The sequence below is a fragment of the Cicer arietinum genome, chromosome 5 (assembly GCF_000331145.2).
Source record: "Cicer arietinum cultivar CDC Frontier isolate Library 1 chromosome 5, Cicar.CDCFrontier_v2.0, whole genome shotgun sequence".
NCBI classification, from domain to species: Eukaryota; Viridiplantae; Streptophyta; class Magnoliopsida; order Fabales; family Fabaceae; genus Cicer; species Cicer arietinum.
The window spans coordinates 42,882,986-42,909,390 of NC_021164.2; the positions used below are offsets into that span (position 1 = coordinate 42,882,986).

The 26,405-nt window shown below is 30.5% G+C and overlaps 2 protein-coding genes across 3 annotated transcripts; one reads left to right on the forward strand and one right to left on the reverse strand.

The window, feature by feature from the left end:
- Positions 1-9,008: 9,008 nt before the first annotated feature.
- On the forward strand, positions 9,009-13,006 carry LOC101491453 (uncharacterized). Of its 2 annotated transcripts, none has more exons than XM_004499363.4 (8): positions 9,009-9,170; positions 9,713-10,162; positions 10,288-10,450; positions 10,587-10,890; positions 11,235-11,307; positions 11,385-11,475; positions 11,944-12,023; positions 12,140-13,006. In XM_004499363.4, the coding sequence occupies exons 1-8, from the start codon at positions 9,084-9,086 to the stop codon at positions 12,392-12,394; spliced, it is 1,503 nt and encodes a 500-aa protein (XP_004499420.1). In that variant the 5' UTR covers positions 9,009-9,083; the 3' UTR covers positions 12,395-13,006. The 2 variants fall into 2 exon arrangements, with proteins under 2 accessions (XP_004499420.1, XP_073224479.1); XM_073368378.1 differs by having other exon boundaries at positions 10,297-10,450.
- Positions 13,007-14,651: 1,645 nt separating this feature from the next.
- On the reverse strand, positions 14,652-15,804 carry LOC140920251 (uncharacterized). The gene is made up of 4 exons (XM_073368241.1): positions 15,460-15,804; positions 15,259-15,369; positions 14,993-15,170; positions 14,652-14,901 (listed from the first exon to the last, which is right to left on the reverse strand). The coding sequence occupies exons 1-4, from the start codon at positions 15,564-15,566 to the stop codon at positions 14,806-14,808; spliced, it is 492 nt and encodes a 163-aa protein (XP_073224342.1). The 5' UTR covers positions 15,567-15,804; the 3' UTR covers positions 14,652-14,805.
- Between the last annotated feature and the right edge of the window lie 10,601 nt (positions 15,805-26,405).

Genomic DNA, 26,405 nt, shown 5'->3' on the forward strand with positions numbered 1-26,405 from the left:
AATATTTTTCCCCCCACCTGTGCAGATAAATGGCCAAACAGAAAATACAATTCCACATAGCAAAAATAATTGGCAGAAAATTAAATATGAGACAAACGCAATTTTAACGTGGAAAACTTCCCTCAAATTGAGAGAATAAAAACCACATGACCTAGTCCAGTAAAACTTCCACTATAATAATTAATGGGTACACCAGAGTCGTTCTAATAACAATAGAGAACATCAATCAACAATAACAACCTTATAACAACCTTCCACTAAAGTGGGTATGCCAAAGTAACTATCAGAGAGGATAAAACTACTCAAACTGTATATTAAAATAACAAACTCAATGGTAGGAATAACATACAAAATTTGTAGATCAAACGGAGCAGGTTTGTTACACACCTGTTACCACCACCGGAACCAAACCCTTATTTTTCTTCTCTGGTAGCCGTTCTCTTTCGTTCTTCTAATTCTTAGGATTTCTAAATCCCTTTTATTTCCTTCACGTGGGCCTAGCCCAATAATACTTTTTTTTTTCTTTCTTTTTTTCAATAATAATAATACTAATAATAATACTAATATTAATAAAACTAGTGGGTTCCACTTGGGGAGTGAACCCACCCAACAAATACTTGATCCAAATGGGTTAAGTCTAGTGGTCAAAAAAAAAAATTGTTGGAATTCAATTATGAGTGGTTAGTCCCACATTGACTAGGAATGGAGGCTATATTGGATATATAAGGAGAATGACCCATGAACCTAATGCCTTAAGGTTTTGAGTTGAGATGTGGTGTCTAAGTCTCTTGAGAATCCTTGATGTTTAGTCCATTTCGGATGTCGTGCTCCCCCGAACTCCCCAACAAGTTTTGATATTGCTTTTAAAATCAATTTAGGACATTCGTCATGATTTTGAAATAGTATGAAATTCATATTATTAGTTATAGTAATTCTTGAATATTCAAGGTTGATTGAATTTTAAAGTTATACTATTTAGAAGACAAATTGTAAATGAGTTAAAGTTTATTATTTTATAAAAGGAAAGAAATAAATATTTTATGTTTGAATTGTTGTTGATTTATTTTAAAGAATTCAACTGTGTTGGAGTTGTCTTGATTCATAAAATTGAAAAATAAATAAAAATAAATATTAATATTATTTTATTTAAAATTTAGAGTAGTGAGAGATCTACTCCAAATTTTACTATGTGTTGTTTTTATAAAAATCTAGAGGATTTGTTATAGTAATAGTGTTGAGAAAATAAGTAAATAAATTAGAACAATTTTTAAAGTTTTGATGTGTTGGAAATTTCTCTCTTTTTTATATATATGGTCTGGTTTTCTTTCAAAATATAGGTTGAAAATAATAATTTGAAGAGTGATTAAATATTTTGAAAAGTATTTCTGGTGGTTAAGGTATGGGTGAAATTTGACGAATCTTATTGATTTTATGAATAGTTTAAAATGAAAATGTGTTATTTATTTATTTTTTTAAAATTAAATAAATATTTTTATTTTGGGAAATGATGAGTGATGCTTACATAATATTTTAAGTGCATAATTTGACTTTTAGAATATTATTTAACTTTGAAAAAAGATTTTTACACTACTTCTTCATTGTTGTTGCTACAATGTTATACTACCTTCAACTACTTAGTTACTTATTTTATCTACTACTTGAAAAATCTTTATCTAACTTTGTCAAAAGTGATAGGGACTAATTAAAAAAAAAAGTGATAAATTTGGAGTAGTTGAACTCCCATGAGAATATTTTACGTGTTTAAAATCATCATCTGAGTTGTGAAATAAATGTAGAATCATTGTGTCAAATAGTTGGTTTAGTTATTTGGATGTGTATATGATTATGTGAATATGAAAATGTTTGTATTTCAGGTGTTCTAAATGTTCGGAATTAGTGTATAGTGTTTACAGTAGTTAGGTGTGTTTAAAAAGTGAGATAATTATATATTTCTTTATTTTGATTGTTGACTCCTATTAATATAAGTGTCATTTCTTTTGTTGTTGTAACTAGATGTAAATTACAATAAATTATTGTGAATGTATAATTAAGTGAGTTTTAACTTGAAGTAATGAGTAGAAGTTGTGACACCGTCTTCGTACTCATGAACCACGTTAAACATACTTTTAACTACCTATGTTTGAACTAATTGACTCCATGAGTAGGAGGGACTAGCTATCCCAATGACTCATCGTCGATAAAAGAGGCAAAAATAACTCATTATTTTGTTAGAAGTACCTTTTAATTTTATTCTTTAAATAGTTGAAAAACATGTTCATTGCTTATGTTAATTGAATGAATTTAATTATTAAATATATGTTATTCTGAAATAGTATCTCTATTATTGACTTTTTTTTTCTTTCTCCTTGATTATGTATAAAATATGTTTTTATAGAGTAATTGATTGTAAATCTATTATAATGTTATTAAGTTGTTAGATGTGTTTAAAATTTTGAAAATTGTTCTCTTTGTCAAACTTAAGTTAAATTTGTTGAATGTTTAGTGATAAGATTTAAACTTTATTTTAAGGAGTAAAACTAGTAATATTTTGTTTGAAAGAAATAGTTGAAATTGACAATGTACTTGGAATGTAATTCATTTAACTCAACTAAATGAACTAAGTTATTATTAACTAAATCTATATGATATATTTTATATGTAAGTTATATGACTAACTCTATGACATTTTATTAGAATTGAGTGATAAATATAATATGTGTTTAATTAATTTATTGTATCATGTTAGCCTATCATGCTAATGTAATTGATATTTGACATATTGTGCTTAAATGACTAGTGAATGTCTTATGTATGTTTAGTATATCTTTGGATACTAAGTTTGAATCTTGAGGGTATTTAGTTAGATATCAGTTTGCTTGTTGTTCACTACAAATTTAGAGGACGAAATTTCTTTAACAATGAGAGAGTTATAGCACCCCAAATTTTATAATAAATATTTATTTAATGAAATAGGATTTTAGATAATTAATTTGGTGTTAAAACTATTTTAGAATATATGTGGATAAATCTTGTGACTAAATTTCGTTATATCGGTGTTTTCTATGATATGCTAATTTTGTATATATTTGACTAAATAACTTATATAAATAACAAATATTATATTTTATTATTTTATATAATTTTCTATAAATAATAGTATTTTAGTGTAAATATTTTAAAGAATAAGATTTTAAGCGATTCTACATGTATATGTGCGTTCGCAGTTATTGTGATATTTTATTGAATGTTTGACTGATGTTAAGTGTGCACATAATTATATTTAATTATTTATAAATATATGTTATTTTAATTATTTATTTTACAAATAATTATCTTGATATATTAGTAACTTTAATATTGATTTTTATTTTATTTTTATATAGTTGCTATGGTATGAGGATTTTATACATATTTATTTTGATTTAATAAGTGATATAAATTGTTGATGTTATATTTATTTATTTTATCATTTTGACTATTCTATAAAGATAATGTATATTTATGTGATTATTTTAGAAAATGTTATAGTAATAATTATAGTTATTAGTTTGAATATGAGAATTTTGGTTAAAATGAGTATTTTGGAGAAAAGTTTCTAGAAAAGTAAAATAAATTACTTATTTATGAAGGACTTTTAGAAATACTAGAAAATGAATTGTGGACCAGCAACTGTTTGCACCCCTTTTTTCTACTTTTGCTTATTAATTTGGGCTATTACTGGTTGGACTTTTCCTTCCTACACATGCGAGTAGCTCATTACACCCATATTTATGTCTCAGACTTGACTACCTGTGTTGGGGCGTACAGTTTTACTCTTTTACATGTACATCTGCTATCTGCACCCCTCCTTCTACAATAAAAAAAAAATGAAAAGGAGACTAATGTTAGCCAAATCGCAGTAAACCCTTTTCTCTCAAATTCACTCTCACCAAGTCCTAGCCATTTTGAAACGATCTCAACCTCTATTCTACACAATATCGATCACTGAATCCATTTTTGGCATCAATTTTATTGATTGTGGCTTCGTTTAATCAGAAACAAATAAGTTTTTTTGCTTGGGCGAGCTGTCTTTGGCCGATTCCGATCACCACGTTTGTCGTCTCAAAACATTGGCATCGTTTTTGGATTCCTCTCTTTGAAACCTTCAAGAACCACTACTCATTTGTATTTTTCAGTGAAGTTGACGTCGAACCCTTCTAGCGCTCCGACGAGTCTTTGAGACTTTTCTACAATTTTTTCTCGTCGTTTTGACTCCATTTTTGTTCCTAAAACTATTATTAATTATTTAACATTTATTTTTATGCTCCGCATAATTTATCAGTCACGTCTCAACGATTTTGTGAACTCGGCGTTATTCGGATTCGCTCGTTGTACATTGTCGATCTGCAATTGCTGTTGAAATTTTCCATTGATTTATGTGTTTGAGAAAGTGTCTAAATAAGGTAAGGGGTGGGAGAACATTTGAATTCATGAATATAATATATTGTAAGATGAACGGGAAAACCCTATTTCTCAACAATTCATCTTGGACTCGCTACTTACAGTAGTAGCCCTTTGAGAGATAAATTAATTAATGTGAAAATATGAGAATTGTTAGATTAAAATGTGAAATAGAAATATTTATATGGTGTTGATTGATTTAATTTTCGATAATTGTGTGATATTTGATATTTTTGTGATGTTGGATGTTGAATGAAATTTTATTAATTGGTGTTGGAGACAACACGGTTTGAAATTGCATTTCATCTTCAAGTACACCACCACTAGTCTTCGACATAAACAACATGGACATCTCATCCCGCTTCATCTTCGACAATTTTACGCACTATATATATATTCTGAAAATAATATAAATTTTACACGATCATTAATAAGATCGATGTTTTATATACAAAATACTTTATTTTTCAAAAGCATTATTTTATTATTAACATCTACAAATTACTAAATAATTAATAATGGAATTCTTTATATGTCAATTAAGGGAACATCTACAACTAATTTGTGCAAAAACATGAAGAATATTAAAAATGGACCGAACAACTAATTTATTTACTTTAGATTTATGGTGAGTTCCTCTTTATTTACAATAATTCATTTTCTAATTTTTGTTGGAATTATGGATTTCTTGTTTTAATTTTTTCTCTAATTCACATGGTTATCATTTTTTATTTTTTTATTGGAATCATAAAATTTAGGTTTTAAGTTTTTTAACGACAGAGTGAAAGAGGAAGATGATGAAGAGGAAGAAGAAGAAGACTGAAGTTAGAAGAATATGGTAAAGTGAAAACTAATTTAAACTTAGAGTATCATAAGTGTATTTTTTCAATTATAAAGAATCAATAGGATAATCGTTTGCTTTTATAATTTATCATATCAATACTATTATGCACAGGTCAACATCGTAATATTCACTTCACGTTTTTATTAACGGAACTAATGGAAAATGATATTTTTGCCAATAGACAATAACATAAAGGCTAATGTGGCAAATATAATATCACTTAAAGGACTTAGTTGAAAAAAAATAAAAAGGCCTATTCTAGAACTAGATCAAACATAAATGACTATAAGTGTAATTTAACCAATATTTTAAGAAAAACTAAGGTATGGATAACTTAATTAAAATATATATTTTTTTTATATAATTTAATTAAAAGAACTAAATTATTCAATTCAAAATACAAAAAATCACAATAAAAATATAAACAATAAAATATTACATTTGATTACAAAACAAATAAACTTAAACATATAAATAATATTATATTAATATATAAAAACATCACTAATTTCACTCGCAGAATATGATACGAATACGGTATTAGGGAAATATTCAACAAAGATAGTTAATTAATCATTTTAGAATTACCGATAGTTTGTACTTCACAAGTTCTACTCTGTGCAATTGTTCTACGATATATAATTTCGTGTGCAATAACTGCATATCACACTTGTGAGATACAAAGGAGGGATGAGAATAAACCATGTCGTCCGTCAAGGGCTTATGACCTAGTCTATTTATTGTTTTGGTCTAGTCTTACCTGTTTAATAAAAACACTAGACTCGAGCTATTTTTAAATCCTATTTATTTAAATAGGTCAGACTCACTATAAAAAAGTTTTTAAACAGACCGACCAATATATATTTTATTATTTATTAATGTTTATTATTATTATTATTATTATTATTATTTATTAATAATATTATTTCTTATTTTAAAGTATATCAATTAGACAATCACTCAGTAGTCATTCCATATTAATCCCATTTTTTTTTCCTCCTATTCTTTTCAAGTTGAATCGCTCATATTATTATATAATTATTATACTATATAAGATTTCAATATTTACTACTTCAAAATCTTTTTCTTCTTCTTTTATCTTTGTATTCCTTTAGTAAAGTTAGTCTTTGTAAAATCTCTTAAAAATCTTCTAGAAACTCTATTAAAGTTGTTCTAATTTTAGATTTTATAAATAAAAATAAATGTTAAATCAAAACAATATATGCAAATTTGTAAAAGAAAAATGCATAAAATAGGCGCAGTTCCTTTAAAAGTGTTTCAAAATTAATAATAATATTAATTATATTATTACTGAATATATCCGAGTTTGTTTGAGAGAATTTGTTTGAGAGGTAATAATAAATGCGTTTATTTTAAGAAAAAATTTATTCTTTAAAATCAAAAATCAATTTTTAAAGTTTAAAAGGTGTTTGTTTCAGGTGAATAAATTTTTTAAATGTTTTAATGTAATAAGGTTTTTAAATAGACTTTCAGGTCCGATCAAACTTTTAAAAAGGTCAGACCATGTCGAAAAAATGATAGGTCGTAGGTCAAACTTAGGCTTACAAAATTAATCGTATGTCAGATTCATACCTTTCAAAGTCTAGCATGACCGTACCTATTCTCACTCCTAAAGAGAAATGAATGACTCAAATACAAATCAGCATACACCCGAGTGGAGACTCAAAAGTCAAAAGCAACAATGATATGAGAGACCATCCCATTACACCACACGAATCATAGATTTCTTCCAACATTTAAAAAGATAATTATTTTAAAGATTTTATGTACATTTATTACAACTTTTTCTAAAAAAAGACCAGATTCAAAATAATCTAAACATTTTTTTAAATGAAAAATTATTTTAAGTATTTTATTATAAAAATCATTTTTTTAATAATTTCTTTATTTATTTATAAAAAGTGATTTTCATTTATGCATATAGACACAAATATCTTATCTTTTTTTATTATCTATTATAATCTTGAATAGATAATTTCTAAATTATTAAAGGTAAAGTATCTTTTATTTATAATACATAACAAATGAATCGGATATTATGGCATTTATTATTATTTATTAATAATATTATTTCTTATTTTAAAGTATATCAATTAGACAATCACTCAGTAGTCATTCCATATTAATCCCATTTTTTTTTCCTCCTATTCTTTTCAAGTTGAATCGCTCATATTATTATATAATTATTATACTATATAAGATTTCAATATTTACTACTTCAAAATCTTTTTCTTCTTCTTTTATCTTTGTATTCCTTTAGTAAAGTTAGTCTTTGTAAAATCTCTTAAAAATCTTCTAGAAACTCTATTAAAGTTGTTCTAATTTTAGATTTTATAAATAAAAATAAATGTTAAATCAAAACAATATATGCAAATTTGTAAAAGAAAAATGCATAAAATAGGCGCAGTTCCTTTAAAAGTGTTTCAAAATTAATAATAATATTAATTATATTATTACTGAATATATCCGAGTTTGTTTGAGAGAATTTGTTTGAGAGGTAATAATAAATGCGTTTATTTTAAGAAAAAATTTATTCTTTAAAATCAAAAATCAATTTTTAAAGTTTAAAAGGTGTTTGTTTCAGGTGAATAAATTTTTTAAATGTTTTAATGTAATAAGGTTTTTAAATAGACTTTCAGGTCCGATCAAACTTTTAAAAAGGTCAGACCATGTCGAAAAAATGATAGGTCGTAGGTCAAACTTAGGCTTACAAAATTAATCGTATGTCAGATTCATACCTTTCAAAGTCTAGCATGACCGTACCTATTCTCACTCCTAAAGAGAAATGAATGACTCAAATACAAATCAGCATACACCCGAGTGGAGACTCAAAAGTCAAAAGCAACAATGATATGAGAGACCATCCCATTACACCACACGAATCATAGATTTCTTCCAAATTTTAAAAAGATAATTATTTTAAAGATTTTATGTACATTTATTACAACTTTTTCTAAAAAAAGACCAGATTCAAAATAATCTAAACATTTTTTTAAATGAAAAATTATTTTAAGTATTTTATTATAAAAATCATTTTTTTAATAATTTCTTTATTTATTTATAAAAAGTGATTTTCATTTATGCATATAGACACAAATATCTTATCTTTTTTTATTATCTATTATAATCTTGAATAGATAATTTCTAAATTATTAAAGGTAAAGTATCTTTTATTTATAATACATAACAAATGAATCGGATATTATGGCATATTGCGGGTACCAACTATATTTCATAATAAAAACGTGGTATATGTGTTTCATACCAACACAACATTGACAAATGTATTTACTTTAACTACTTTTACATTTTAAAATTATTATTAATATTTACGTGTTAATCTATCTGTTTGTAGAGTGTATTTAAGTCAATGGTTCCATTTAATCCACTTTGAATTAATTTCCCACTCTGTCTCTTTCATTGTTACTTCCTCAGTTCAATTTGTAAAAAAAAAAAAAGAAACATTAAAATTAATATATTTATTAATTATTTTAATTTTTAATTAATTTTCCATTTATATACTTTTATGGAAGACCAAAAAAACATTAAATATTCACTAATAATATTAAAAAAATAAATATCTAAAATAAAAATAATTTAAATAATAAATATACCTTAAAAGTTATAACATAATTTTTTTATAATTTAACTAAGTGATATGGGTATGATTGGTGTTTGAAATTTATTTATAACTGTACTGGTTCTTATTTTGCTTTGTTTTAGAATTCCAACTTCTGGGTTTTTCTTTGTTTCTTTTTTCTGTATTTGCATTAGCAAAATGAATTCTGAAGGAGAAAACCATGTAACTAAGGATCATAATGATATTTCTTGCAGAAGAGCAGTTTCTCTTCCTGTTGCTTTCAAGGTATTTGTCTTTTTGTTTCAAATACTAGTCTCTATTTTGAACTCAACTTTTAATTTACTTTTTTTCCTTAACTTTGAGGTTGATGATTCTTCAGACTAAGATTTTTAAATTTTGTGTTTCTCTGTTGCTATAGTAGACATGTTCTACTAACACTCAACAAATCTTTTGTTTGCACCACTGATATTTGATAAAATATATCAGATTAGAAAACCAAACTACTAGTCTAAAATAAATGGTCTCTAGACATTAGTGGTTTAGTTTTCTGACAGTATATTTGACTCTTTGATTTTCATGCAGATATTTAATCTATAAGAATATATTTTTGCATTGTTCTTTTCATTCATTACATGAATACTATGTCAAAAACTATACTACTTTTTGGTTGAAGAGGAATGGTAGAATCTGCTTATTAAAAAGGCAGATAAATTCATTAGGCCATTTTTCATTAGTTCAAATTTTAATTATTGTTATTCTGTAATGTAGCTCAGTTATATTTCAGTGTTTGTATCACTTATTGTGTCAATTCAATATTGTATTTATAGGATGATGATCTTCTCCTAGAAATACCGTCAAGAACACCAGAAGAGTGTTCGCAAGATTTTGTTGCAATCAAAATGCCAATGACACCAAGTCCAACTCCTACTCCCAAAAGAGTGAATTTTCTGGTGAGTTCTCGCAGTGTTGGCGCTCTGATAAATAATTCACCTGGATCTGAAACATCGAAAGGCAAATCATCGATAAGAAACTTCCTACCAAAATTGAGCTTCATGTATAGGACACCAGCAAATATTGAAAAGGCTAATACACCAACTCCAGAAGTTTTGTCTTCGGGTTCTCGAGAAAAGCCTTTAATCTCAAGATCATTGTCCCTTAGTAAGACATTTTCTCCTCGGATTAAAAGAACTTCATCATTGCCGGTAGAAGATATTGGAATTTCAAACACAGAATCTACTCATGGTGGAAATGGAAGTGTTGGTGGTCCTCCTCTGAGTGTAAGATTTTAAGCAATGCTTTGAATTTCATTTTTTCTAGTGTTGGCTATAACTGTTATTGTTGCTGAACCTTATATTATGAAAATAATGTTACCATCATTTTAACCAATTAGTTTCTTTTGCAGAAAAAACAGACTCGGCGAAAGATAGCTCGCTCTCTTTCAATGCCTACCAACAACAAGGACAAAAGCCTGAGGAGGATGGATTCGTTTTTTCGTGTTGTTCCTTCTACTTCTCGAGTAAAGGAAATAAATGAATTGTTGAGCGTGTCCTCAACAAAAGATACTGGTATATATCTCATTATTAACACTGTTATTATATGCCAAGGATGAGTAGTATTTACTATGCATATTAACTTTTAAAATGCAGTGTTTTTTATACTATTCCTGGTCAGTAACTCGCTTTAAATGCTTTCTTGATTCAGAAAACGAAGATGCTGATGATGGTGGTGAAGATATAGCTAAAGAAGAGGCTGTGTGTAGAATCTGTCTGGTTGAATTATGTGAAGGAGGTGAGACCTTCAAGTTGGAATGTAGCTGCAAAGGTGAACTTGCTTTGGCTCACCAAGAATGTGCTATTAAATGGTTTAGTATAAAGGGTAACAAGACTTGTGATGTTTGCAAGGAGGATGTTAAAAACCTTCCTGTCACTATATTACGGATCCAAAGTGTTCGAAATCAGATTAGTGGAGCAAGTAGATCTCCGCTCGAAGATGTAAACGGGTCCAGGCATGTTTACTTTTATTTTAGAAAAGTTTGTACTACTTTTGTATGCTAAAGGTATAACCAAGTGGTTTCACTGAAGTAGTTAATGAGCTTTAGTGAAAGTATAATCATTTGGGAGTACCGAGTTCAAACTTTAGCTAGAACAATCCTTGGTTAGACCTTACTTTCCGGACTCCACACTTCTAGGGCTCCTTTCTCCTACCGGCGAGTTAAGACAAAAAAAAAAAAACTTTACTGATTTTTAATTAATGAATGAGTTATGGCTATGTGCCTCAATTAGAAGCTTATGGATACCATAGGATCTTCAAGAATAATGAACCATGTTATTTGTCTGTTCAACTTTATAGGGTTTGGATGGAAGTTCCGATGCTTGTCATTGTCAGCATATTGGGCTATTTTTTTTTCCTTGAGCAACTGTTGGTAAGAATAACAATCCTCTATCTATGAATTGTCAAAGTTTCCATTTTATATAGGCTTAGTTATTCTCCTCTTTGCAGTTTGCAAAAATGGGAACTGGTGCAATTGCCACAGCTCTTCCATTTTCCTGTGTACTTGGTCTGCTCTCCTCCATGACATCGTCAACCATGGGTAGGTTTGAAAAACATTGATAAATATTATCAATATACTTAATTGGGGAAGGAGAAATTATTGGTATTAACTAAAATGTCACAAATGATCGTTTTATAACCATCTCGAGGGGCTTTGAACTATGTCCCTTGAGGTTACAAAATCTAATTCTTACCGCTGAGTTGACACCTCATAGACGCTTTTTCTTAAAACTCTTCATCCATTTTGAATAAATAATGGTCGATCAGTCAAATTGAATTGGTCATGTGTGTAATACATTCACACCCTTGCAACTGTGTATATCATCAGATAATATTATGTAGTATAAAATGATGTAGCAATTTGCTGATATATTTATGATACTGAAATTATTCTTATTTTCTCAACAATTAGCATTGTAGGTTTTCTTATTTGTGATTATACTTAATTTTGCTAATTTCACTCATTTATGCCAACACCTGACATTATTTTGTTTAAATTTGTGTCCAGTGCAGAGCAGGTTCATATGGATTTATGCATCTTTCCAGTTTGCTATGGTGGTTCTATTCGCGCATATATTTTACTCTTTGGTAACCGATTTCTGTGTGAACTATATTCTTATAACCTGTACTTTTCACTTGAGAAAAAGATTGATAATGCTATATTATCATTCTGATTTCTGACTTATGATATCTGTCAACTGCAGGTTCATCTGCAAGCAGTTCTGTCAGTCCTTCTTGCAACCTTTGCTGGTTTTGGTGTGGTGATGAGTGGAAGTTATATCCCTGTAGAGTTTTTTAGATGGAGAAGGAGATGGCAGGCTCTACAAGAGCAACAACATGGCGCTCAACTGATGACACAAGCAGGACAACAACCTCAAGCTGTAAACACCCCACGCTTGGACGCATCCAACGACAGTCATCCGGTTGTGCAAGATCTACAAAACTCAAATCAGAGCTGAGTTGATATTTTTGTGCTTCTCATCTATGACGCAAAAACACTCCTATGACATCCGTGCTTCTCATCTATTTTTAGGCGTGTTTCTGTGTCGGACACACGTCAGTGTCTAGAACTCCTATGACATCCGTACCACACGTCTCAGGTACCCCAGACAAGTCTCCTCAAATCTAGTGGCTGCAGTGGGTTGCTTTTCATTCCGGATTTGGAAGTACTTATTGTGTATAGGGTATGGAATTTAACATTTGTTACTACACATCGATACGAGACTTTCGTCGTACAGCTTATGAACATAGCTTCCTCATGGTATGGAGTTTCTGTTTATTTATTTGTACTGATGAATATTTCAGCACATCAAAACCAGAAGGCTTTTGGCTTTCTTTTTTGTAGCCTCATGTGAGGCACAATGATTTTGTTTTAGGTCAAAGTGAGAGTCAAGGATTGAGGAAATGTGTTTGTTATTTTTTCTTATGAGTTTGATCAATGTTGAGCATTGCCAAATGCAATGATGTAGTTACTTACATGGAGATGTATTTCCTTATATTCTACTAGAATAGATTTTCCACATTTCCATTGTGGAATGCTGCTAATGGAAAAAACAATAAAATTATAACTCTGTTACTATTAAATTATTTCAATCTATCAAATGTATTCATTGTCAGTTACTTAGTTTCACTGCTGCACTTTTCAGCAAAGTCTAATGTGATAATAATATTCTACACATGTTTTCGGGAAATGAAATTTATCAAGGATATATTTCTTTGAAGGGCAGAAATCTCTAATCTGTAATTGATTATATTAAATACATGGCCATTAGCCATTTAATCTTATATCGCTAACTAACATTTCAGATTGAAAATATATTTGGTGTCTAATACACACAGTACAATATTAATACATCTATTTATATTTAATTAATTTTTTCTAAATTATTATTGGTGCTTACAATCAATATCATATCGAGTGTCAATATTTGTGTCTGCGCTGGACAACATTATTGCCTAATTTATGCTGATATGTAGTGTTCGCTATATTCTATCACCTGGATATAGAAGATTGGTTTATTCTATTCATGCTGACTTTTAATTGTTGTAAACTTTATCTATTATACTTTCCGCTTTCTTATGGGAAGAATATAGAATATTTTTGTCCACGCTCCATAGTGACAAGTGATGAGTTTTTATCGCTTCTTGTTTTTGAGGATTTTGTTATTAATTTTATTTAAAGTTTAATTTTTTTTATTAGTTTTTATAGTTAATTTAATAAAGAAAAACAATTTTTATCATTTTGAATCATTTTTTAATGTTTTGTTAGTAATCCTTTTTAACTATACAAATTATGAGTACTTTTTTTCTTTCTGATGTTACATGTCAATTACATTAAGGAATAGACACTCGGAAAATTACAGAGGGTTTGTACTGACACAGAGTGAATCCTAGAATGCAAAATTGTTTTTTATTTGAATTCAAGCGCGACAGGAAAGTACCAGGGTGCATTGTGCCAGTGCATTGTAGTGTTGTTTCGGGCACAACTCCCTACCTTTGAGCACAAGAGGAGGGCTTTGTTGTGCATTGCGCAACATGGTTGCATCCCATTTAATTATGAGCGAGCACATTGCGCCCATACTCAGTGCCACTACGCGAAAAACTGCATTTTACAGCGCTTTTTTTAATTCATTTACATCGCTTTTTCAAAAAAACAAGCGCTGTGGAATCGAGCGCTGTAAATGATACAACAGTGCTTTTAAAAAAAGCGCTATAAAACTTGTAAATATAACGCGCGCTTGTTATGCACATTATACCGCGCTTTTTCAAAAAAGCGTTGTAACATGCACCCCATTATATGAGTTATGGGTCTGCATTTTACAACGCTTTTGTTGTACATTTTACAGCGCTTTTTAAAAAAAGCGCTGTAAAATGTTTTTTTTTTTAAACGCTGTAAATTAATTATTTGAAATGAAAAGCGCTTTTTAGCTTTTTATGGCACTTTTTTTAGAAAGCGCTGTCTTTTATCTTTGTATCCAAAATTATTTTGATCCAAAATCACTTCACAATCAGTGCACACAACAACAAAACATATTCAAATACCATAAGCAGTTCACACAATCAGTAGAAAAGAAATCAGAACTCTGTAACTTAATTAACATATATGTAACTCTGTAATTTACAACCTAATTAACTACATTCAGATACATATATATAACCTAATTTGCAACCTAATTAACTACATTCAGATACATATATATATATATATAACCTAATTTACAACCTAAACTACATTCAGATCCATATGCATGTTCATATATTGTGTCCTATGATCATTTACATATAATAACTAACAGAATATACATAATATGCACTAGCTACCATATAATATTCAGATCCCTTGCCCAGCAGCAAGCTATTTCCCAGAAAATCAAATAATTTGCATGTCAAGCACATACTGACACCAGTCTTCCTTTAATTCCATCAGATCTTCCTCAGAATATGATGGACTGGAATTGTCAAAGTACTGCAATATAAAAATTGAACATATTATATTAAGTTAGTATCAAATATATAGATAATTTATATATGAAAATCATATAATGCAAATACCGTACCGTTTCTGGGATAATAGTTTTATTCTTCTCAACAATCTCCTTCATGAATCTCAATATGTAGTACCCACAGTCGATGTTATTTGTTTGACGAGGGCACTTTATTGAGATCCATGTAATGTTATTAGACTTCTGCTTCGACACTTTAGCACCTCTTTGAGCTCGATAAACTTTTAAGGCACTATCGAATGAATAAATGTGATTATTATAGCATGAACAAACACATTATTTATATATATATATGTAAGAAATAAATGAATGTTACTTACGTGTCGAGCATAGTCTTTATTTCGGGGTGATTGGTGTAATTGCCGTGCACGGGATCCAAATAGTATATAACTTCAGAGACCGCATTGATTGCAAATAGCACCCAATGTGCCCTACAACAACAAAAAATTGGTTAAGCAATTTTGTTTATAGACAACTAATAAATTAAATTCTCATCAATTAAAAAAGATAAAATTACGTACCCTGAATTATATGGTGCCAAGAACAATTTATCACTTTCTTTATTTCTTAAAAACATATCTACAATGTAGTGTTTTACATTGTCTGGATCGAGTTTCCACATCGACATCTTATGTGGAGACAAGAATGAGTATTTATTTGACAGTTTCCTCGTGCACACGACCTTCTCGTACAAAAACCTTCAATGAAAATTTTAAACTAGATTAATTACCAATACATTTAATTAATTACAAATAAATGCAATTAAAAGTATTTTTTACCTTATGTACAAGCTGATTACAGTAGCACTCAGCTCCTTATGTTCGAGAAGTTCGTACATGTGCTCCTTTTCGAGGTATTCAACATACTCATCTCCAAATATATCTTTATTCATGTGTACGATGGGCGAATCATTGATGTTGCCCATGTTCCTTTTTATTTGGATGTCAAGACACGCCCCGTATTTACCAAGGTGTGGCTGACTTTTATTAGGAGCAGCAGCAGCAGCGACCGATTTTCCCCGATCCAGATTTTTTGTTGCTGCAAGTTTGGCAGCTTTATTACCCTCGGGCCTTTGTGATTTGGCAGCTCTATTAACCTCCAATTTTTGAGGTTTGCTGCCTTTTTTTGGCTGTAGGGGTGGTTTATTTATTTGGACCTACAAAAATGAGGTAAAATGTTAGTTTATTGAATCTGAAAAAATGACAAACCTTAGGCAATAAATGTGACAAACCTTTTCGGGAGAGGTAACTGATTTGTCTCTGGGAATCTTTTTTTCGAGGGCAACAAGGTTTGTGAGCCATGCCACATAACTACCAATAGCGGCGCTTAAGGACTGCATATCTCCATCGTTGTCCGGTATGGGCAACGGTGCAGTTGGTTCGAAAGCAACAGTAGGCGATACTTTGACATGGCCCGCGGGGATCGGAATATTGTGCAATACTTCTCCCGAAGTATTGTACAATATTCCTTTTTCCACCTTCCGTTGAGTAGGCGAGGACAAGTATAGGACACATGTAGTGACACCCTACATCAATAGTTAAAACATAAGTACATTTAATATATAAGTTTGTTTAATACATAAGTAATTACATCAACAAGTAAGTAGCAAGTAAGTAAGTAATACATAAGTAATTACATAAGCAAGTAAGCAAGTAAGGGTTGATCGGCTTGGGTGTCTTTTCTCTATTCGTTAAAATCATAAACAAAATAATACAAATTAGTTACACACTATAGTTTATAATACAAATTACTTCATTATATAAAAGTGATGTTTAATTATTTACAAGTTGTTGTTCAAGGCGTGCATATCCCATACGTGATTTCTTGTATGGGTGTTTTGGGTTGCTTGCCCGTTCGCGATTTGCCTTACTAATATTCTATATAAAAAAAAATAGCAATTGTGTAAAAAGTTAAAATACGCTACGAATATGAATAATAAAACACAAATGCTAATAAATTAATCACTTACGACAAACGCTGGGTCAGAACGTTTGGAAACAAATGCTCTCCATTCATCCTTTGATATATAATGTTGATATATTTTTGGAGGTTCAGCACTTGTGTTTCCTTCTCTATCTTTTAGATAGAAATTTGAGAGATGGGATCTAAATCCACGATGGATTTTCCCAGCAACTCTCAAAACATACGACTTTCGTTCCTCATCAAGAACAAAAGTTGTCTGCAATGAAAACAATTATAAGTAAAGTATTTTATAGAAAAAAAAATTATAAATGACAAAAGAGTAGATCAAAAAATTTACTTGAATGTCATTCCATATAATATCTTTGGCATCCTTCAACGTCTTATCTCTCCAATTGTCAATTGTAATTGGGACATTTTGACGAACAACAGCCCCAATGTAGCTTACAAACATGGAGCTGTTGGGGTCAACTGGCTGACCACTCTCGTTCCAGCCAACCTAATAAACTCATATAGTAAGTACATGCCCTAAACCCTAAAAAAAGATAAAAATCACACAGCAAACAAAGTATAGTATACCTCAAATTTAATCCCACTACTCCTTGCTTTAATCACCTTTTGCATTATAGTTGCACCACGTTTGACTTCTTTTTCATAAGTCTTGGAGGTGCCAACTTCTTCATTTTGAACTTCTATATCTTTGTTTGTATCCATTTAACTACAACAAGTTCAACATGCAGTTTAGTATAACATCAACAAGCTCAACATGGATCATGCATTATTATAAACAACCTCAACATGTATAAGTATATCTTAAAAAAGCTCAACATGCATTTTAATGATTACAAAAAATTTATAACATCAATACCTGAATAATGGTTCGAAGAAAGATGAAATGTAAAGAAAAGAGGGAACGCAGAAAGTTCACAGAAATATGGTTCAAAGAAATAGGATATTGAAGAAATACGTAATGAGGGTTACGTATTTCAATGAAAATATATTGTGTGAAATGGGAGAGATGATCTTGGATGGAAATAAGGTTCGAAATGAAGGAGATGATCGTGGAAATAAGGTTCGTAAAGGACGGGATGATAGGGTTTGCAAAAGAAGAGAAGAAATGAAGGTTGAGATGAAGGTTACGTAATGAAGAGGAAACTGAAGAGGTAACTGTTATATATACGTAACACTTTTACAGCGCTTTTTATAAGCCTTTTACAGCGCTTATTTTGTAAAGCGCTCTAAAAGGCTTCTTTAGTTAAATTTTTAAAAGGCTCTTTTACAGCGCTTTTTTCAAATAAGCGCTGTAAAAGACCTCCGTGTGTTATTATGTTATTTGAATGCCTTTTACAGCGCTTTTTTCAAATAAGCGCTGTAAAAGACCTCCGTGTGTTATTATGTTATTTGAATGCCTTTTACAGCGCTTTTTTCAAATAAGCGCTGTAAAAGACCTCCGTGTGTTATTATGTTATATGAATGCCTTTTACAGCGCTTTCACACATAAGCGCTCTAAAAGGCTTCTTTAGTTAAATTTTTAAAAGGCTCTTTTACAGCGCTTTTTTCAAATAAGCGCTGTAAAAGACCTCCGTGTGTTATTATGTTATATGAATGCCTTTTACAGCGCTTTCACACATAAGCGCTCTAAAAGGCTTCTTTAGTTAAATTTTTAAAAGGCTCTTTTACAGCGCTTTTTTCAAATAAGCGCTGTAAAAGACCTCCGTGTGTTATTATGTTATTTGAATGCCTTTTACAGCGCTTTTACACATAAGCGCTCTAAAATGTCTCTTTATGTTAATTTTAAGAGGCTCTTTTACAGCGCTTTTCCCAAATAAGCGCTGTAAAAGACCTCCGTGTGTTATTATGTTATATGAATGTTTTTTAAAGCCTTTTACAGCGCTTTTCCACATAAGCGCTCTAAAATGTCTCTTTATGTTAATTTTAAAAGGCTCTTTTACAGCGCTTTTTCCAAATAAGCGCTGTAAAAGGCCTTATTGTTTTTGTGTTTTGTTATGTTATGTTATTTTTTAAACAAGCTCAACATGCATGCAAAACCCACATAGTAGTAACTGGTCACCACAAAAATCCCTTCCTCTTCACCAAACTCTTCTCCTTTTATGCATCTTCTTCACAAACATCAAAGCTTACTCTTTCACAATTCAATCTCCACCTCAACACCCTTTTTATCTCTTTACATTCTCTTTCCTTCTTAAATCGAAACTTAATTGGTATTCAGGATCATTGCCATGTTGCGAAAAATGGGTTTGTGTCTGGTGTTTTTGGGGATTCCCATGATGCGTACAAGGTGTTTGAAGAAATGGGTTTGTGTCTGATGTTTTTTGGATTCCCATGATGCGTACAAGGTGTTTGAAGAAATGGGTTTGTGTCTGATGTTTTTTGGATTCCCATGATGCGTACAAGGTGTTTGAAGAAATTAGGTGTCTGATGAATATTATTTTTAAAGCTTTTTTACAGCGCTTTGTCAAATAAGCGCTGTAAAATGTCTTTTTTACTCACTTTCAAAAGAGTCGTTTACAGCGCTTTGTGTGAAAAGCGCTGTAAAAGGTATAAAACACTCATTATTTTATTTTTAAAAGGATCTTTTACAGCGCTTTTTAAGATAAGCGCTGTAAAATGTCTCTTTATTTTATTTTTGTGTTTGGTTTATTTGGGTTGGGATGACATTAAAAACATTTTTATCATTGTTTATTGGATTAAAAATATTGTTATCATTGTCTTTATCACAATACTTTAGGAGATGATGAATTATTAGAAATGAGTATTCTGAAGAATCTATATATATATATGCACTGAGCAAAAGAGAATCTCTCTATTCAGTTCAGTTCAGTTCATGTAAATTACTAATTTATATTCAGTTCAGTTCATGTAAATCAAGCTAAATATAAAACACTCATTGTTACATGAACTTGGTATAAAACACTCAAATCAAGCTAAATATAAGCAGAAAATAAATTAATCAGAAAATAAATTAATCAGAACTTAGTATAAAACACTCAATTCAGATTACATGCATATTTACAATAACACAGTTCAGATTACATGCATAGCTTATATAAAACAATTAAACATATATATACATTAAGATGCCCTTCTTCTTTTCCTGGTGACATTCACATTTGTTTGTCCATTTACAATACGAAACGATGGATTAATCCAAATTCCCTCATCATGATCATCTCTAAGATATAAACCATCATCAGTTGAATCAATTTCATGTGGTTGTTGTGATGTTGCAAATAAAAGATCATTACCAACATCTTCATCATTATTGTTATCATCACTTATTTTATTGGTCGATAGGACAACAGACCATTTATCATTAGAAGGATCAGTGACATAAAACACTTGTTGAGCTTGCGACGCTAAAATAAAAGGCTCGTCTTTGTATCCCACCCTATTAAAATCGACAAGCAAGAATCCTGACTCATCAATCCGAACGCCATTATTATTATCGACCCACTTGCAACCAAATATGGGAACACGAAACATTGTGTAGTCTAACTCCCATATGCGCTCGATAACCCCAAAATATGATAGATTTGCATATATTGGGTTTTTGTCTTTTGCACTTGAGACATGCATCGCTTCAGCTACGAGAGTGACTCCACTATTTTGCATAGTGGTCTGATCATCTTGTTCTTTGGTATAAAATGTGTAGCCGTTAATAACATAACCAGTGTAAGAAAAGACATGTAAGCTCGGACCATTTGCTAGCCACCTCAATCTATTTGAAATTGATCCGGGGTCTATATCAAATTTTGACATTATGTGATTTTTTAACCATGTTACAAAACTTCGATTGTGCTCTCGAGTTATCCAATTTTGATTCCTATTCATGTTCAAACGAGATAACTGATCAATGTGTATTGTAACATACGGTTGAACCTCATCATCATTGTGCAGAACATACAATTGTGCCTGCTCCCATTCTGTCCTTGATATAGTCAGTAGTCTCCTTCCAGTTATCCCTTCTCCTGATAGTCTTCCCGAATGACGAGACATGGGAAGCCCTATGGATTCAACATTGGACAGATATTCAGTACAAAATTCAGCAGCCTCTTCAACAATGTATCGTTCAGCAATACAACCTTCTGGTCGACTTCTACTTTTTACGTACCCTTTTAATATTTTCATATATCGTTCTATCGGATACATCCATCTCATATAAGCTGGCCCACAAAGTTGTGTCTCCTTAACCAGATGAACAGTAAGGTGAACCATTATATCAAAAAACGATGGTGGGAAATACATTTCAAGCTCACACAAAGTAACAACAATTTCCCTCTGCAATGTCGGTAATTTCTGAGGGTCGATCACTTTACTACAAATTTCCCTGAAGAAGAAACATAATCTAGTTAAGGCTAGTCGAACTTTTTCAGGTAAAATGGAACGTATACCTATTGGTAGCAAATGCTCCATTATAATATGACAATCATGGGTCTTCAAACCTTTTAACTTGAGGTCTTTCATACAAACCAAATTTTTAATGTTCGAAGAGTATCCTTCTGGAACTTTAACTTCGTGTAGAAATTTACATAAAACAATTTTTTCCTTTCTAGATAGAGTATGAGCGGCTGGAGGTAGATATGTGCGATTTCCTTTCTTTACTGGAGCCAGTTCATTTCTTATTCCCATATCGACCAAGTCCAATCTTGCATTGACGCCATCTTTAGACTTTCCTGGAACATTGAGTAACGTACCAATAACACTTTCAAATACATTTTTCTCAATATGCATCACATCGAGGAAATGTCTTACATACAATGACTTCCAATATGGCAATTCAAAGAAAATTGACTTTTTCTTCCACCCAGTTTTCACCAGCTCTCCCGCAAAAGGTTTGCCAAATTTATTGGTCAAACCTTGTACTTTTTCAAGTATTTGATATCCAGTCGGTGCTAAAGGAGCTTTACCTTCCTCTGATTTTCCATTGAATGCATTTCTCCACCCACGATACTGATGACTATAAGGTAAAAATCTACGATGTCCAAGAAACACATTCTTCTTACAATGTTTCAACCGCATCCAATTTGTACTCTCTTCACATATAGGACATGCACACTGACCTTTAATGCTATATCCTGATAAATTACCATATGCTGGAAAATCATTAATTGTGCCGAACAACATAGCCCTCAAATTGAAACACTTTTTCCTATACCCATCATAAACTTCCACACCTGTCTCCCACATACTTTTTAAATTTTCGATTAGAGGAGTCAAGTATACGTCGATATCATTCCCCGGTTGTTTGGGTCCAGAAATTAACAGAGACAACATCATAAACTTACGCTTCATACATAACCATGGAGGTAGGTTATATATTACCAAAATCACAGGCCACGTGCTATGTGAGATGCTTTGAAGACCATGTGGATTCATTCCATCAGTAGAAAGTGCAAGTCTTAGATTTCTTGACTCTATCCCGAATTCAGGATACTCGTGATCAATTTTTGCCCATTGTGGGGAATCTGCAGGGTGTCGAAACATTCCATCTCTAATTCTTTCATCTGCATGCCATGTCAAGTGTTTTGAATCTTCTTCACTGCGATACATGCGCCTAAATCTTGGTATTATAGGAAAATACCACACGACTTTTGCTGGAGTAGATTCTTTCTTCTTATATCGAGAGACATTGCATTTCGGACACGCCTTAAGTAGTTCATATTCGTTTCGAAATAAAATGCAATCGTTAGGACACGCATGAATCCTTTCGTAACTCATTCCAATAGAACACAAAATCCGTTTAGCCTCGTAGGTTCGACTGGGAAGTTCATTATCATCTGGCAACATATCTTTTATGAGTGTTAATAATTCTGTAAAGCTTTTATCAGACCATCCATTACTCGCTTTTAAGTTGTACAACTTTAATATCGCTGACAGTCTTGTGAATTTAGTACAACCATTATATAATTCTTTCTCTGCATCACTCAACAAACTTTCAAACATTTTAGGACAATCTCGAAGATCTTCTTCAACTGCTTTTGCGATCTCATCAACTCGGTCCGGCTCATATGTATCTGTATCGAAGTCAGTTGAAGCATATGTCGAACTATTCTCAAAATTAATGTTTCCTTTTTTTTTCTCACCATGTCTTATCCAACATGTGTAGCTTTGATCAATTCCATTACATACTAGATGTCCTTCTAATTCATCTTCTCTAACACGTTTTCCAAAACAACATTTTAAACAAGGACAAACTACTCTATTTGGATCTTTTGCATTCTTCACTGCAAACTCAACAAACTCCTTCACTCCAATTTCATACTCTTTTGACAATTGATTGGCTTAAATCCATTTCCTATCCATATTATACCACCTATATAAATGCAGTAAAAAAAATAATAAGCTTTCAAAACATATCAACAAGTTTCAAAAAGAAACCAATACCAACGTGTATAATTATTTGAAAGATGTAGAGGATATGAGGGTTTCCAACGTATATAATTATTTGAAAGATGTAGTTTACAGCGCTTGTGAAAAAAGCGTTGTAATAGGTAGTTAAATTCAATGAAAACGCCTGTATTAGGTAGTTCAAATATTTGGAAGCGCATGTGTTTACAGCGCTTGTGAAAAAAGCGCTGTAACTGATACGCGAAAGCGCTTCATTTTACAGCGCTTTTTTGACAAGCGCTGTAAAAGCCTTATAACGTTATGCGCAAACGTTATATGACCTACAACAGCGCTTGTTTTACAGCGCTTGTGAACAAAAGCGCTGTAAAAGGCTCTGTTATTTTTAAAATATATTTACAACAGCGCTTGTGTTGAGCAAGCGCTGTAAAATGGGCGCTGTTAAATGTCATTTTTGTCATTTTTGGTACATGTTTCCAAACCACTACTTAAGTAAAAAAATCAGCGTTTTACTGGAGTTAACAATTTTGGATGCAAATGAGACATCTACACCTCATAGGAGATCTTGTGGAACCTTTATGTGTAATTTTATTCCTTTTATGTATTTTATATCAAATTCTCTAATAGTTTTTCTAATATTGAAATATGTCTATTTAATTTTAAGTTTATTTGATTTTATAAACAGTTATAACGTTTTTGTTATTTAAGTGATCACGACTTTGTCGCGTTACTAAATTAAGAACAACTAGATGTTAACCCGCGCATTATACGCAGGTCAATTTAATATATTATTAAGTATAAAATAATAATGTATAAATTAAAGGTAATATTGTTTTTATTTTAAAGTAGAATATAGTAAAACATTTATGTGTTAAAAGGTAAATATATTTTTGAATAATTATATAGGCTAGTTTAGTTTTATTTCAAAAGAAAAGGAAAAATTTTGTTGACTAATATAATCCATGCAATACATATATATGATACTATTATAAGATTTTTTAACTTTAGTGATGCAATCCTTATCTTTAACATTTTTTCTACATAGAATTGATTTATTCAAGCTTTTTGTTTTCTTTGAAATGTTCATTCCAATGATATATTTATTAAATAGTTTAGCATTTCTTTATCGTAAAAGTTGTATATTTAACTATAATATGTTCTTCATTTTATATGATTTATATTAGTTTGGAAACCATATATTTTTAAATTTATGTACTTTTTGACATTTTCAATTTAAAAAATTAATCATAAAAATTATTTTATGTACAAAATTGGTTAACATCATACTAATCAGGTGCATACTTAAATAGGGTAGTCCATTTCAATAAAAATTTGAATACATATTCATAAAGATTTACAAAGAGGTGTATAACCTTGATTAGTAGTTGGATTGTACTTCAAAGACTTCTTAAGATAATGATTACACTCCCTAAGTTTTAGTCAAGCAATAGTTAATGTCATCTTACTCAAAGTAATTGATAATTCAGTATAACTATGTATAATTTTTGTGAACAACTTCACATGTCTCTCAAGATTTTCTTTATATGCTCTAAGAGTTCATAATAACTTAGTAGAAAATAATTTTTGTGTTGACACAAGAAATTTAGACACACAAATAAGAGAAAAAAGTGGAAAAATAATAATTAAATAATGTATAGTTTTAAAATAATTAAAAGAAATATAATTTTTTTTGTGTGTCCAATTCTTGTGACTACACAAGATTTGCTTCTTAAGAGTTCATCATGACTCAAAAAATTACTAAATATAAGTGTGTAAAGATAGATAAATTTTAGTAAAGAAAACTTTGCCGATAAACTATAAGTTGTAAAAATGAAATGTAAACTTTTGAAGAACTCATATTGCATATAAGTGTATGTTTGAAATTGTGGTGACTTTGAAAATTTTGCCGTAATTTTGCTTAACCTTTAAAGAGTAGCTTTTGTTAAAATCTATGTAGCTTTGTAATTTTGTCAATCTAAACATAGATTAAATGATAATGTGTGTCCTAGTATGTATTGTACTCTTCATTCATGAGTAGTAGTTTGTTAAAAATAATGTTTATAATAGTATTCAAAATATTGCAACAATTCTCTGCGTATGCAAATATAACTGATAGATATATGTGGAAAAAACACTACAAAAAAAAAAAAAAAAAACAGAAATTTCTTAAAGCTCAAAAGTCTTAAATAATAATAATAATAATAATAATATTTAGATAAAAAAATTTATTTTCACAAAACTCTCACGACAAACGAAATTTTGATACAAAACAATAGTTGGTGTGAAATTTGTATTTAAACTTCAAGTAAATTACTATAACTGCAAATCAATTTTATATCTAGTCTTTTGGATATGAAGCAATCTATTATATATATTTAAAACAGACTCTCCCGATGCCACATCATCATATTTTGCCACTTCAACATATTTCATCCACATCAACCAAAAAGATGATTTGTACCTCATGAGAGTACCTCTCCTCTTTCAACAACTTCTCCTTTTTCTTCAACAATTTCTTTAATATTGTAACACCCCGATTTTCAAAGCGAGGGTGTATTTTTTTTTTTCAAAAGAAATTAAAATAAAACAGAGAATTAAATAAGGTAATACCTTTGGATAAATAATTGAGTCATTATAATTTACAAGCAGCGGAAAAGTTTCTCAAAATATGAATCCAAAATATTTACACATCAAAAAGTGGTACATGTAACCCAACGAAAATAACATGTCAAGCTGACAATATTAGTATAGGTACAGTCTTCCATTTTAAAATAAATACAATTCAAAAGAAAGACGTTTGTTCCCTCTATGTCAACCTAATCTGATCATTCTCCAAAACAAACTAAACGCCCTGAGTGATCTCCACGCGCCCCGTAAGATCCTCCTAACATAGCTCCAGTCAGACATTCCCCTCTACATTCCCATCCACAGGGTACGAACCGGTAGGATTGTCCTGGCTCTCATCTGAGGGCAAAGCCCATATTTCCACAATAGTTGTAAAGGGTCACCAATCGAAATTAACAGTTAACAAATAACATTTAAGTTTTTAAATGCACAAAATAACCTTTCAACTAAGCATGCACCTTAAAAGAATTTTCCATATGCTAAAAGTTCATATAATGCTTGCCAATTAAAAATGAAATCAAAATAAGGTTCTCAATCCATCAAGTAATACATAACT